At 42.5% G+C, this 15,556-nt stretch overlaps 1 protein-coding gene across 1 annotated transcript in view; it reads right to left on the reverse strand.

The window, feature by feature from the left end:
* The window catches only part of KCNH8 (potassium voltage-gated channel subfamily H member 8), a 220,835-nt gene extending 208,422 nt beyond the window's left edge, over nt 1–12,413 (reverse strand). The window contains exon 1 of the mRNA XM_056857318.1: nt 12,331–12,413. Within this exon, the coding sequence (XP_056713296.1) occupies nt 12,331–12,406 (76 nt within the window). The 5' untranslated portion in view covers nt 12,407–12,413. The remainder of the gene's footprint in view (nt 1–12,330) is intronic.
* Between the last annotated feature and the right edge of the window lie 3,143 nt (nt 12,414–15,556).

The following is a 15,556-nucleotide window of genomic DNA, read 5'->3' on the forward strand; positions in this document are numbered from 1 at the left end:
TTTCGCCACATTGCTTGTATCTTACCCAAAATCCGTCTCTCCTGAATTATATACCACGTCATTCCACCCCCTGCTTATACCAGTTGTTCCATTTTAGAGATGTTATTGTTTATATCAATCCTCATAATTTATTAAATTAAATTGGAGAGAAGTTCGAAGGAAGGCTCTTTGGCCTTGCAGAGAGACATAGGCTCCACCATCCCATCCATTCATGCAAGCCCAGTGCACCCAGAGCAGATTCATCTGAATGAATATGTTTTCATAGAACCCTTTGAAAGCCCAGTATCTTTCTTGCCAAAGGCAAGGGTCCCAGTTTCTTACTGTGGATGGGAGGGCTTTGGGGAGGTGTTTATATATCAAAAGCACCCTTCCCTGTTTCTGTTGGGGAATGACTTAGCAGGGGAGATACAGTATATACCACGGGTGCACTTACACATGGCCAGCCATCAGCTGAGCACCCCCACACACACACCATTCTGTCCCAGAGCTGTCCTTGAGGAGGAACCAGTCAGAATCCCTGAGTCGCCTTGTTGAGAGCAGGGGAGAGGGCTGTGATGCTTTGAGGGAAGCAAAGCAGCAACAGGAGGAGGGGTGTCAGGTAGGGTTGCCAGCTCCAGGTTGGGAAATACCTGGAGATTTTGGGAAGTGGAGCCTGAGGAGAACGGGGTTTGGAGAGGGGAGGGACTTCAATGCCATAGAATCCAATTGCCACAGTGGCCATTTTCTTCAAAGGAACTGATCTCGGTCACATGGAGATTAGTTGCAATAGCATCTCTCAATCTCGGCGCTGAAGGATTATACTGCTGGATAAGTTGAATTTTCCCTTTTTCCCCCCTGGTGTTCCAACTATTACATGATTGCAATTCTGGATGGATGTTTGTTTTACAACCTGAACATCAGTAACACGAACTTTGATTTATGGACACTTATATGTTAGGGTCCATCTTGCGCATTCAGTATTGTATATCTCACTATAATAACTCATCATACGTTGATATGTTTAAAGTGTAATACAATTTGAAAAAGAAAATTTAGAGTGATTAGTGGCTGAGTACTGGCAAATAACCTTCCTGTATAGGGATTTCATAACCTTACTTCAGTACCTGGAGGTTTTAGCTGGAAACCAGGTATTAGCTGGAGATCTCCTGCTATTACAACTGATCTCCAGCCAATAGTGATCAGTTTTCCTGGAGAAAATGGGTGCATTGGCCATTGGACTCGATGGCATTGAAGCCCCTCCCCTCCCCAAACCACTGGCAGTCAGCATAGACAATACTGACCTTGATAGACTCAGAATAACAGAGCTTCATGCGTCCACAGACAGTTTTCCAAAGGCCATATGAATTGTAGTCCCCATTATTGCTGGGGACTACACATGCAGTTGCCTTCATTCTGAAGTAAAATGTACAACTTAATTAAATCTGTCTTCACTATTTCCACCAAAGGTGGAAGCAACTTGATTTCTCAGCAAAGAAACCATGTGCGATTGCTAAGCAACATTCATCCTAGCAGTAGTTCCCAGTACACACAGGATTCTGGTATGAATATTCCAATGCAATTTATTCCAAGCCACTACCCATTGTTCAGCCAGCAATTTGATCAGGAACTCCCCAGCTAATTGCCATCTGGTACACTTTCTAGTTTCCTTCAATCAAGACATCAGAGCACAGCAAACTTTGATCTCGAGAATTACCTATTCCTCCTTCTTTATCACCATCAACCTGCCCTCAACTCCTAGTCAAATGCACATAATTCATCAAGACTCCACAAATATTACAATCTATGTTTTTTACAAAATATAATTATTAAACTGTGGCTTGTGGGGCAGCAGAGCATTATTGGTGTTTTAAAAATTGGGTAAGTTGGGTTCAGCCTTAAACTTTTTTTTTTTTTTAAAGAGCAAGCGTCCAGTAGCACCTTAAAGACTAACAACATTTCTGGCAGGGCATGAGCTTTCGTGAGTCACAGCTCACTTCTTCAGATACGTCTTCAGCTGTGACTCACAAAGGCTCATACCCTGCCAGAAATGTTGTTCATCTTTAAGGTGCTACTGGACTCTCGCTCTTTGTTACTGTTACAGACAGACTAACACGGCTACCCATCGTGATCTATTTTTCAAAGATATTTATATGCCCACCTTTGTCCTGAGCATCTAGGACAATTATAGAAAAACAATTTGATAAAACAAATGTTAAAAGATATAAAAACATTAAAAAGCAATATAAAAACACCTGATGCCTCTACTAGCTTTACCCCAGCTCAGGCTGCCCCGAAAGATATTTGATAACTCTGTTTTGCAGCATCGCTGGGAGACCAAGACTTGCTAGTTGACTTTAGACTAATCCTGGTCTTCTTCCTCTTCCTTAGCCATCTGTAAATTTTGAACCATATTATTTCATAGGGTTATTGGGGAAATGAAAAGTAGAATGCTATTCGCACAACAAATAGTTACCAAAATCTTCTCTTCCCAGCAAAACTGTAAAGTTAAATGGGATGTCAGAACTTATCTTTTCCACTGTTAACTCAAAGGACAGAGATTGGAGTCGTTCAGATCTATTTTTAATCAGAAATTGTGGCTGATATTTTAGTGAGAGCAAGGGTGGCTTAGTGGTTAAGGTGTCAGACTAGGACCTGGGAGAGCCAGGTTCAAATCCTCACTCCATAGAAACTTTCTAGGTGACTTGTGCCAGTCACACACTTTCAGCCATGACCCTGGCTAGTATTTAGATGGGAGACTTCTAAGGAATACCAGGATTGTGTCACGGAGGCAGGCAATGGCAAACCACCTCTGAACCACCTTCTTCTCTTGCCTTGAAAACCCTATAGGGTTGCCATAAGTCAGCTGTGACTCGACAGAAAAGAAAATAGTGAAACTCCAAGTAGTCAAATGTCCTGATTTTTTTCAGAAGAATCCCTGTGGGTCACAGTTCAGACTCCATAGTATGACTGGATAGAAAATTAAAATTAATGTAAGAAATAAAGTTTCAAGTTTCCCAGAGAATGAGAGAAAAAAGAAAAACAAGGAGAATACATATAAATGCTGTGTCAATAATGTTTAGTTCTACACAGAGCTGGAACATCTTTGCTTTCAGTAGGTTCTACTTGAAGGCAAAGTAAAATTACAGACCTTGGGGTGCCAACAGGTCTGGAGACAAAAGTGCTGTCAGTTTAATAGATGCTTAATGGATGGATACAGACATCACCTGGTAAATAAAAAATCTAAATTAGACTCCAATCTCAAATAACCTTGAGATCAGGAACACTGAGAGTGAGCCTAATTAGGTCTACTACAAAGTAAGATCCATTTTAATCAACGGGGCTTACCCCAGGAAAGTGTTAATAGAATTTCTACCTTAGGTTTCTACTAGTTATAACTGCCTTGATTTTTTTAAAATGGAAGTTTACCAAACATGAACATTTTAACAACGAAATATATTCCAGCTGCAGTTTTATAAGGCAGAACACCAACCCTCCTCCTCCTCCCAAAAACCGCACAGGTGACAATGTATTTAAGAGTTCTCCCCCTTCAGTTACCCTCCTGTTCAAAAAACCTCTCTCTCTTTTTATTGCTAATATAGTAAGGCTGCCTCTGGGGAACATGGGTTAAATTCTCCTTCCAGCCAATCTGAAAATAATAATCAACGCAATATCCAGCAGCATATTCAAAAAGTTGCCGAGTTACAATGAAGAAATTGGATTGGATTCTACAGAGCTGCTCAATCAACAGGAGTGTTTGCCTCTGGTACCATTTGACAAGCCTCTTCTACCAATCAGTCAAAAGCTCCTTCCATTGGAGAAAAAGGCACCATTTGAGAAACAGTTCTGTAATTCATTATCAACCCATGTGACTTGTTGCCATGGATTTTTATGACAGTCAGAAGAACTGGAGAGAGAACATTTCTTAACTACTGCATGATATGCTTTAAAGTAGAACGCAGCATTGACCCATGCTGAAAGCAGGGTGCTGAACCACATGGATTGTTACATTGAACTATCCTTGTGAAAATCGAGCACCCTCACAATTTAACGTGGATGTTCTTAGCCCCCATTCAGATGTGTAGATAGGGTTGCCAGGTCCGTCTTTGCCACTAGTGGGAGGTTTTGGGGGCAGAGCCTGAGGAGGGCAAGGTTTGGGGAGGGGAGCGACTTCAATGCCATAGTCCAATTGCCAAAGCGGCCATTTTCTGAGCTGAACTATCGGCTGGAGATCAGTTGTAATAGCGGAAGATCTCCAGCTATTACCTGGAGACTGGCAACCCTATGTGTAGCTCAGCAGGTGGCATTGGGACAGTCAGTATCTCTCAGTCTGACCCACCACCCCAGGGTGTTGTGAGGATAAAATGGAGGATGCCTCCCCAAGCTCCCTGGGGTAAAATTGGGATAGTGATGTAAACCTAATTGATGTGCAACACTGCATCACATCCTCCACTAATCACACCACCGCTTCTTGGTCTTGTCCGCTCCCCGCTGAGCCTTTGAGGAGCAGACCTAAGAGGACAGACCCTCAGGAAAGATGCTGCCCAGGCATCTTTGAAGCGAAGCAGCAAAGTCAGCAACCTAGCTGTTTCCAGCATGCTAAGAAATGAGATAACGAAGAGTCGGAGACTGAGTGTGGGGATAATGACCCCAGGAGTAGAAAACAGAGGACGGAGCAGGGAGTGGCCACCACAGGAACTGCAGAAAGAGACTGAGATTGGTCACTTGTTGTGAGCCAGATTGTGTAAAAAGGCAGCACCAAAATGAACAAATGTGGGGTGATTGCTTAAGCCGGAGGTCCATTTGTGCTGTGGCTCAAAAAGGACAAAATGGAGATGTCAAAATATGAAATCCATCCCTCTCACTGGATCTGGGCACTATGCAGGGCCCAGTGCCAAAACTCCAAAAGGGTGGCTCCATGTAGCCAGTGGTGCATTTGGCTGTGATGGAAGATGCATACTATAAGCTTGGTAATGCAAGAACATTGCCATACACTATTGACGCAATGCTGATGCTAACAAAATAGTGGAATTTAAAAGTCCCATCTGCTAATCCTTTTTTCCTTGCTTTCTTGTGCACTGACCTCTTCAATGGAACAGGAAATATTAAATATACTCCATTATTTCTAAACTACCAAGTGGCCTATTTAAGGTCTACAGCTGGCAGGGTGACAACCATACAGGACAACCACAACCACAACCTGTTTCTATTTCAGCCTTGCATCACTTCATTGTTACCGTGAGATCATTTTAAGAGAGTGACTGTCACAGTTTGCCCTTCAGCATCTAGGACTCTTCTTCGCTACTAATCACCAGAAGTCATGACAGCTGTAGCTGTTGACTAGGGAACCAATTTCTTATCAAAGTAGACAAGCCCGTGTTTTCCATTCTTCCCATGTGCTCAATCGTAGCTAGGCATAATCTGTATATCAAACATTCTGGGCCTTGAAATTTGGCTTTTGTTCTCTCCACATTGTCAGGGTAGCTGTATTCAACCTTGCCAAATCAATGTACTGTCTGCTAGAAGCCAGAGTCTATAATGCATCTGATGTCTTTTTATTCTTTTCTTGGATTGGGTGAAGGACAGAAACAATAAAGACTGTGGTGTGTTCAGAGCACTAAAATTATTTCAATACACAAAACATATAAACATAAAATATAAGCAATCATATCCAAACAATTTATGTGGAGCTTACTTTTTAAATTTACATTTTAGTAGTTCATTTCTTTTTGAGTTACATTACTCAATACATCTAATAACATATTTGTTGTAGAACAGGTATTACCTAAATCTTCCTTCTTCTGTTTTGATTTAATTTTATTCTTAATTTTCAACTATATAATTAAAAACGATGTTACCTTATCCCTGAAATTCTGAAATTCTGAAGTGGTCTTTTATGTATAAAGGATGTTAGTTTTGCCATAGTCACTTATCCAGTTCACTTATTCATCCATTCATTCAAAAGAGAGGCAGTGGCTCCTCCTCTCCCCCCCCCCTTATGATGAGAGCAGAGATTGGGCAGCAGTGACTCTTACATGTCACTGTCCACTGTTGGTGCAACTTCTGAAAAGAACAGTGAAGGCCAGAAGGAACAGCAGTAACAGTGGTTTTTCATACCAGCAATGGTCCTTCCTCCCTGCCAGTTATTGGTGGTGGTGGTTGTTCCTACCGGTCATTTCAGTCAAGTCAATTAGGAGAAGCTGCCACCGTTTGCTTGCCTGCCTTCTCTAGCTACATTATGATGGGACACCACTTGGGAGGTGCCTGCTAGACTGCATCTTGATAAATAGATTACTTAATTTATTACAACATTTATATCCCACCTTTCCTCGTAGTCCAAGGTGGCTCTCTAATGCCTCTAAAGCCTACTCTCAGTCCTGGAAGTAATAACAGGGTGTCCTTGAGCATATGCTGAGAACAAGACCCCCACCACATACTATAGCCACTTCCATATATCTAGGAACAGGAGGAAGTGCATCCAAGGCCAACATGATTACAGGCTAAAATTGAGCACCAGCACATGCTAATTTTAAGTGTGAAGCGGTACTGAAGCTTCTTCTTGTTAAGTAACCTCCAATGTGCTGTACGTAACACTGCCATGGAAAACTATTCAAAAGCTGAATCCACTGCAATATGGCTGACTCTTATTGGGGACATATCTTTGAAAACATATAGGTATGATACTTTTACTGCATCACCTGACTGTTTACATCTGGATTCAAGATTATTATAAAACTTTACAGGGTACCCAAGGAGCACTTCTTAAAAAGAATTATATTGTCTGTTTCGATGTACAGAGGAGTCCAGCTCTAAGCACTGAAATCTCGTACAACAGAATGGAGACTTCTTAATTGGTGTGTCCTGCCGCAGTTATAGAATTCCATTTCTAGGGAAGTCTACCAAATCCTCACCCTTTACTCACTGAAAAATTCATGAAAATGTTTGTCTATTTGTGACTTAATTTAATGATGTAGGGTTTGGAGAATTATTTTTAAAGAATTAGTACTAGGTTGGTCTTGATGTTATTCTGATTTTTAGTGTATAGTTATATTACCTTGTGATATTTCATGGATTTCACTAGCTTTGTTGTGTTCGCTCTAAATAGGAAAAAGGTGAAATAAAATTCTAAAAATAAGTATACGCGAACAAAAGTAATTGTATCCTTAGTCATCATTCTGACACCCCTATTTGAAAAGAATACAAGTATTTGGTTTGGGGCTGCATTCCCACCTACTTCAGTTTTTACACTTGATTTCTTTATTAGTTCCCAATGGAAAAAGACACTTCTACACTTGGAGAACACCAGAATGAACTGGGAATTAAGGATTCACATAAACAGCAGTTATTGGATTTCCCAAGTACATCACTGTCATGATATTGCTTTTATAATTCTTAATTAGCTTGTGTTACATTTGGATGTGCCCCTGATTTCCTCCTGCTTTTAGTAATATGGTTCCCCCCAAAAAAGTTCAAATATTTGTAGTAGAAAATTGCAAAGGATTTCAAATGTACATTGATTTTTCATTACACAAGCTTTATGAAGGAAGCATTCATTAGATTTCAAACTGCCAGTCTATCTTTCAGTGACAAATGACTCCTTTCATGCCAACTTCTAATCAGCAACTAAAGGGGCTTTGATAAATGGAACTCAAATATTATTCTACCTATTTTGAGAAATTAGACACACAGGATGGGGGCAGAGGAACCAAGAGAGATAGTGAGCTGAGTTGCTTGATCATGACTTGAAAAGACAAGATGGCTGGCACTGAGGTATAAGTCACCATAGCAATAGTTAACAGGCACATGGGAAGCACAGGGGCAGATACAATCCATAGCCTGATGACCATTGTATTAGGAACACATCTTTCTAGTGGGGAAAGCATCGCGGTCTCTTGTAGCATTGTTACGAGAAATTCTTGGAATTCCTCTTTGACCAATTTCTCCCTGAAATCCTACCATCCATTTATTTTGGAGTCAGTTTCTAAACAATTTTGTTTTGATTGAAGAACAATTTGAAGAAGGGGGGGTGAAAATGAGGGTTCCACAACATTTCACAATTTCACTCTGTATATGCTCGGGAGCAGGCAATATCTTCTCAAACTGTCCTGTCCTCTTCCTAGAACACCACTCTGTGATGTGCAACATAAAATATCTGCAAGGGCTGAAGTTACAAAAGAAAGTACTGATTTCTTCACAAAGACAAATGAAAGAGAAATTCCTCTTTTTAAAAGAGGAAAAAGAGAATAAGAGGACTCAATTATTGTATGCATAAAAATGAACTTTGGAAAAGAAATTCCCCTCCCTATAACAACACCCATCTCATGAGCATGGCACGATCAGGAATCACATGTGGCCTGCAAAGAGTTATTTAGGGCCGCGTAGACTAGGGACCAGGGAGGGTTCCCCTGAAAAACTGAGGGTGAAGTAGGTTGTAACACCAGTTAAATCACCTTCCCTCTGAATCTGAGATCCTTGTTTGAGGAGAGGCCAGGACTTCCCAAACATCAGAAACCACAACAGCCTTTTGCCATTACAAACATTTAAAAATGGTAGTCTTGAGGCCCTGATGCTCTATCTTCATATTTTTTTTACTTAGACATAAGCTGAGTTGATTCCAAGGGAACTTCCTTACAAATATATATGCACCGTATTACAGTTCAGTTTGTAATCTTGAGTGCACTTTCTTAGATTAAAGATCCATTAGATTAAAGATCCATTAGAATCAACAGCATTTATTTACAAGTAAAATTATGGGTATTACATTGTACAAACACTTTAAAGGTATTTACGTTCACTGAAAAAGCCAGTAATAGATAGTATTTAGGCAAATGTAGCAGATCTCTAAAAGGATGACATCTAAACCAATCTGTTGGTCATTTCTTCAATAATTCCTCTTCATAATTCCTCTTTTGAGCTAGTATCCTCTTTGCTTTTGTTGGCTGATAGTTAGAACAATGGATGGGATCTTCTAATTTGTGTATCAAATCCCATGTAGGGTTGCCTTAATTAAAATTATGGGCTTTATTGTGATACCTTATCTCAAGTGCAGCCAACCAGTTCAAAATAATCTTTGCAATTTAATATTTTAGTTGGCACTGTTCGTGTACCCATGAGCATTTATCATCAACATTTTAGGGAAACAATTTATCACACATAGCAGATGCTAGTGATTGGAATACTACTTATTCCTCCTCTTTAATGATCTGTGTGATTAGGGCATTTAATAAAGAACATGATTATAGCTGGACTTTTGTTCCTTTTTCATACAAGAGACTTATTGTCCCCAACTTCTAAAATTATAAGATCCAGAAGAATGAATTGCTGTTCATTCATAGAACTGTTCAGTAACTTACACAAAACATACTACATCAAATACTATTAGTGAACCTATGGCTGCCATGTGAACCATGAAGAAAATTCTGAATCAGGAAATGTGATCCTATGAAATTAAACACTAATCTGGTGGCACTTTAAAGACTAACAATATTTATTCATCATAATTTTGTGCAGATTAGACCTTACTTCATAAGGTGAATGAAGTTACGGGAAGCAATAAAAAGATTGGACTGAGTACAGAGGTGTTACAAAGAGAGGCCAGTTTGAAACAATAACCAATCAAAGACAAATCAATTCATTCAAAGTGGGTGACAACCACCCCCAACTCCAATCTGTTGATGGATGGTCAGAGTAGAATTAACAGGGTATCAATGTTGAGAGGCAGTACACCTCTGATAACTTTGGACTAAGGTCATTAAACATGGGATTGTCATTGTCCTGTTCTGCTTTATACTTTCCCTGGACCACCAGACTGGCCATTGTTGAAGAAAAGACCTTTGGTCTGATTTAGCAAATTTGTTCCACTGCAGTCAATAAGAGTAGCTTCCAAGAACATCATGGAAGGGAGTAAAGACTGAACTCACATTTTCATGAGGAGACTCAAGATCCTCTGCTATTTCAAAAAGAGTTCCATTGTTAAAGCTGAAATGAACTATAACAACTAAACTCCAATACTGATGCTGTTTAAAAGCACCATACAAATCATAATATTTTCAACATGATCAGGAAGCCTTTCATTCACTGTAGCCCAGAATTAGAATTAATTCTCCACCGGATTAAAGATGTATTGCTGGATTAGAGTCTTACTGATGACAACATAATATATCCTCCCCAAATGGTTAAAATAAAAGGAGCTCTGTTAACTACACCCAACATTACCACATCAAAATGTGTGCTGAACACTTATAGTGCTGCAACATCAATAAGGACGGACTAGTTTATGTAACTTGTACTGTGCTAAAAATTATGGACACAATCCAACCCCAAACTAAGCATTTCTAAATCCCACTGATGGCAGCGTGGGAGCTACATGCTTGCTGTCATTGAAATCAATGGGATTTACAAGTACATATTGTTGACTGCCTCATGCTCCGTATTCAAAGGTAATTTATAAAATTTAAACTCATATTAGAAAGAGAAATTAGTAGCATAAACTGACTAAAATGTTTACCTCCCAGTTTAGCTCTGTCTTGCTCACATATATGTCAGCTTGGATTGGTTGTAGTGTAAACCCAAAATTCTTCCCTGAGTAGCCCCACAAAGAGCTCAAAGGTACGTGTATTTCTTTACCTGTAGAGGTGTAAACTTATTTACTGCAGCAATCTATTTTAGTCTGCTTTTGAAGACTTCTTTCTTCCTTTGTGAAAAATATACACTTGAACACCAGCCTGCCTATGAATGCAAGAAGTAGCACATGCTATTATTGGCCTTAAAAATCCTGCTGTATTCTGTCTGCATGCACCAGCTCCTGCCATGAAGCACCTGGGTATGAGTTCAGAAATTCTCCAGACTGAATAGGATGGAAACACAGATGTCAAGATCAAAACCTAAAGAGTAGCTTCATATGAAGCACGCAGTCTAATGTGGCTTTTTCATTCATTACAATTTGATTTTTGAAGGTGTAGAGAACTGACATCATGAATATGACCGCTGCATCAATTTCTCACTTTGACTGTGAACTTCAGAAGAATGCCCATAATAATAATACTACTAATAAAAGCATTTCCAATGTTCTAAAAGAACTGAGCCAGGATGGTTGTCTCCAAAAGCAAACAGGGCAGCCTCCTAGGAAACCCAAAGTTTTCTACTGCAAATAAACATATATTGAATTATACTTTGTGTGTGTAAAGTGCCGTCAAGTCGCAGCCGACTTATGGTGACCCCTTTTGGGGGTTTTCATGGCAAGAGACTAACAGAGGTGGTTTGCCAGTGCCTTCCTCTGCGCAGCAACCCTGGTATTCCTTGGTGGTCTCCCATCCAAATACTAACCAGGGCCGACCCTGCTTAGCTTCTGAGATCTGACGAGATCAGGCTAGCCTGGGCCATCCAGGTCAGGGCAATTATACTTTACTGATTTTTTTTAAAAGTAAATTTCAAATTAGTGCTGTCCCTACATATCAGACTAGATTTCAACAATTTTCAAAATGTTCACCAATATAAAGTTCAATACCTTTTCCGACTGTCTGTCTGTATGTGCCCTTGGTCACCTATATACACACCTTACTGTATGAGTTCAATACGTCACAAGGGATTCACTGAAGCAGCAGTAAGGTTATTTCTGTGCAGGAAAGGAAATATCTCCTAGCCGGTAAAAACTATAGGAACAGCTGATATGTTAAGAACAGGCCATTAGGCACATAAGCAAACCTTCAAAGGAAATGGCTAGTATTCTGACTCCAGGATAAAGAATGAGTGGCTCTGTCCAGGGTCCTGAACGTCTACCCTCTCCTCCCGTAACAAACCCATTCATTAATTGGACAAAATACAGTCTTCGTTCAGTAACCTCTGACAACAGATGTCTAGCCAATACAAAAGCTGGTTTATAAGAATTAAGCTTTTAAAGAGATTTCTTTTTTAAAAAAAAAATCAAAGCCGTATTCCGAGAATGAAGTCTGCTTGTCTCTCTCCCTGCCACCCCACCCTCCCTTGCCAGGCAGGTTACATCTAAAAACCCATTCACGTATCCAAAGAGGAGGTGAGAAATCAGCCTCGACCGCAGAAGTTTCTTTTTCTTTGTTAACCCCCCCCCCCGCCCGGTTGATTTAATACCCAAAGCTGCTAAGGTGGGCCAAGCCCATCCGAGAATCCCCGGGAGAAGTAGAAAGCCGAAATGTTCCCAAGGGACAAGGGGGTAAGGGGAGAAGCGAAGTTGGATCCGCCCAAGGATCCCCTGCTTCTCCGCCACATACAAGCACGGGGGAGGAAGGGAGGGTCCCCTGGAACAACGGGACCCCCCAGACCCACACATGCCCCTGCCCCTCTCCCCGTGCCCAGCGCAAGGAGCCGGGCGGGACTTACGCGTGCCATCGAACCGAGTGGCGATGGTGTCCAGGAAGGTGTTTTGCGGGGCCAGTAATCCTTTCATCACAGGCATCTTTCCAGCGCGGTGCGAAATGCTCCATCAAAGTTTGCCCGGGAAAGGATGAGCCGCGAAGAAAGTGCCAGCGCCGGGGCCGGAGGCGGAGCGGGGAAGGCAGGCGGAGGAGGAGGAGGAGGAGGAGCGCGGGGGGGGACTTTCGGGCGGGGGGGGGGGCGGATGCTACTTTGGCCCCCGCCGCTCCAGCTGACTCGAGCCCAGCCCGGGAGAGCGCCCTGCCTGGAGAGCCGCGAGCACAGCTGGGGCGGGCGGGCGCGCGCGCGCTCACGCCCCCCCCGCCCCCCCTTCCCCACCAGCTGCGGGCGGCTCTTCGGCTCCTGCCTGCCCACCCGCCGGCTGTGCCCGCCAGCTGCAGGCGCCGCTGGGCGCTGGGCGGGAGGCAGCGCGCCCCAGAGCGCGCCTGAATCGGGGCCAAGCAGCAACCTTTCCATGCAGCGCCAGGGTTCAAACGGTGGTGGGGGGGGGGATAGAAGGAAGAGCAATGTTTCCCTCGTTATCCCCACGAGCACGCTTGTTTTCAAGGCGAGGGCCAGCTTGGGAGCATGCAAAGTACTAATACGAAGATGGGGGGGGGGGATCTGAGCATAGGTAGAATTCAAATTCCTCGCCCACAGCACCCTTCTCAGCTCTACAGGCCAGCCTCCAGGGTCGAAAATGGGAGTGGGGGGATAGTATCCGAAAATTACCACTTTCCTCAGGAGGTGGTAATTCCTCGGGAGGCGGTAAGCTCTCCTTCCCTGGAGGTTTTTAAGCAGAGGCTAGATGGCCATCTGTCAGCAATGCTGATTCTATGACCTTAGGCAGTTCATGAGAGGGAGGGCATCTTGGCCATCTTCTGGACACTAGGGGTGTGTGGGGGAGATAGCTGTGAATTTCCTGCCTTGTGCAGGGGGCTGGACTAGATGACCCCGGTGGTCCCTTCCAACTCTATGATTCTATGAAAAGCATAAAATAGACATTTGGAACTGGAGTCTCTGCAAGCTTGGACAGGTAAAGGGCACACGCCCTTTAGTAATGATCAACTGGTGGGGAAGCTTCTAGAAAGGTTTTTTTTATCTTTAACTTCCCACCCCCAACAAAGCATGGGCTTGCAAGCCTGCCAAGTCAGTTGCTTTCTTGCGAAAGGTCTCTCTAGACTGTTCTGTCCCATGGGATGGGCTTGCACTCCAATTCTAAGCATGTTAATATAATGCAGTGGAGAGTCAGAGTAGTGTAAACATGACCCAGGGTGGTGCAGTGATAAGACCCGCTAGGCTTCAAGAGACCCAGAATCAAATCCCTGCTCTGCTGTGAAGCTGTCTGGGTGACCTTGGGTCAGTTTGTCTCAGCCTAGTCTTTCTCACAGGGTTGCTGTAATTATATAAAATGGTTCCTTGCCGAAAGGGCAGGGTAAGAATATACTAAATAAATGTTTATTTGGAAGTAAATCCCACGGAATTCGATCAGACCGATTTTCAAGCAAGAATACCAAGGATTGTATGCTTAATTCTGTTTTATTTCCAAACTTTTCTATGCCCATTTGGCCATAGAAGTCTGTAAGACCTGGAGTACCAGCTAGAAAACTGTTCATTTAAATATGGGGGTGTGGGGGTGGAATTAAGCTTTAAAATGTGTGTATGTGTGTAAAGTGCCATCAAGTCACAGCTGACTTATGGTAACCCCAGCTAGGGGCTTTCAAGGCAAGGGAGAAGCACAGGTGGTTTGCCATTGCCTTCCTCTGCAGAGTCTTCTTTGGTGGTCTCCCATCGATATACCAACTCCACTTAGCTTCTGAGATCAGACAAGATCAGGCTATACTTGTACTGGGTCAAATTCAGCAACCCAACTTCTGTAATTACATGATAAAACTGCAAAGTCATACAAGCCAATTTCTTGTTCCAAGACAAGACCCCCACCCCTGGCCCAATTGTGGTCCCCTCCATCACAGAGAAAGGCAAAAAATGGATTATCCTATTGGTAAACCAAAGCACACACTACAGATGCTAAAACAAACAGTAATTATTAACCAGGCTTGTACTGTGTGTGCGTGCGTGTGTGTATGTATACACATGTGTGTATTTTTATAAACTCCTTCTTTTAAACTCATGCTGTGTTATTTGTTCAACCAGAGTATCATGTTTGGGGTTCATTATTCTGTAATAGGTAAAAATGAATGTAAGTTAGAAAATGACAAAAGAAAAACAGCCAACTGAATAACGAACAAGAAAAAAGGGGGGGGGAAAACAACACAGAAAACGTTGTGTTTGTTTGATTTTTGGCACCCGCTCAGCAGCACTTAACAAAGCCAAGACCATTGATCCCCAACAGTTCCTTATTACTTACTGCTAGAATTCTCAGTGGGATAGGCAAGGTAGACCAAAATCAGGAGTGCTACTTGAAGTATTTTTCAGCTTCTCGCCTTTTCTTGAAAGAATCCTCTGGCTCCTTAAAGACTACATGCATATTGTTGCATAGGTTTTCTTGGGCTTGGGTCCACTGGATTTGTAGTCTGCTTCTTTTAAAAAGGGGGTCAATCTCATGAAAACTTTTGATCTAATAAACGTTCAGTCTTTAAGGTGACAAAAACTCTTGTTTATGCTGGAATAGACTAATGTTTCTACCTCACTGGAATTCCCCCTCCCCCAATCCTTAGTATGTATGTGTGAAAGAGAGGTGTCCCATTTTAAACATATTGTGTTCAGTTTCTGAATTGATTGGTGGGGTGGAAGGCTGATTTACAATTGCACCAACCTTTTGTAGTATACAAGTGGGAACCCGCAAGGACCTGCTGGGTAAATCCCTCTTCCCACTATTTCCTCTTTTCCTTCCTTGAAAGCCCCAATACCCTCTCTCCCTTTCCTGCCTCCTTCTGTCATTCCCATCTTCAATTTTCCATCCTTCCCTACCCCAGGCCCTCTCTAGCCAGAAAAACTGTGCCCCTTACAGGGGGCTCAGCAAGGCTAGGCACCACCATCGGCCTCATCTCACATGGGACTTGGCTATGCAGGGCACTGCTGTCTCCCTTGGCTCAAGCAGGGCTTGGCTGGGCCATATGCCACAGTCTGCCTCATCTCGCATGGGGCTTGGCTGGGCACCATCTGCCTCGCTTTGCACAGGTGATGGACTCCACTAGCCTTGTGTGTGGCTCAGCTGGGTGCTGCACTCTGT

The sequence above is a fragment of the Euleptes europaea genome, chromosome 11, assembly GCF_029931775.1.
Source record: "Euleptes europaea isolate rEulEur1 chromosome 11, rEulEur1.hap1, whole genome shotgun sequence".
Taxonomy (NCBI): domain Eukaryota; kingdom Metazoa; phylum Chordata; class Lepidosauria; order Squamata; family Sphaerodactylidae; genus Euleptes; species Euleptes europaea.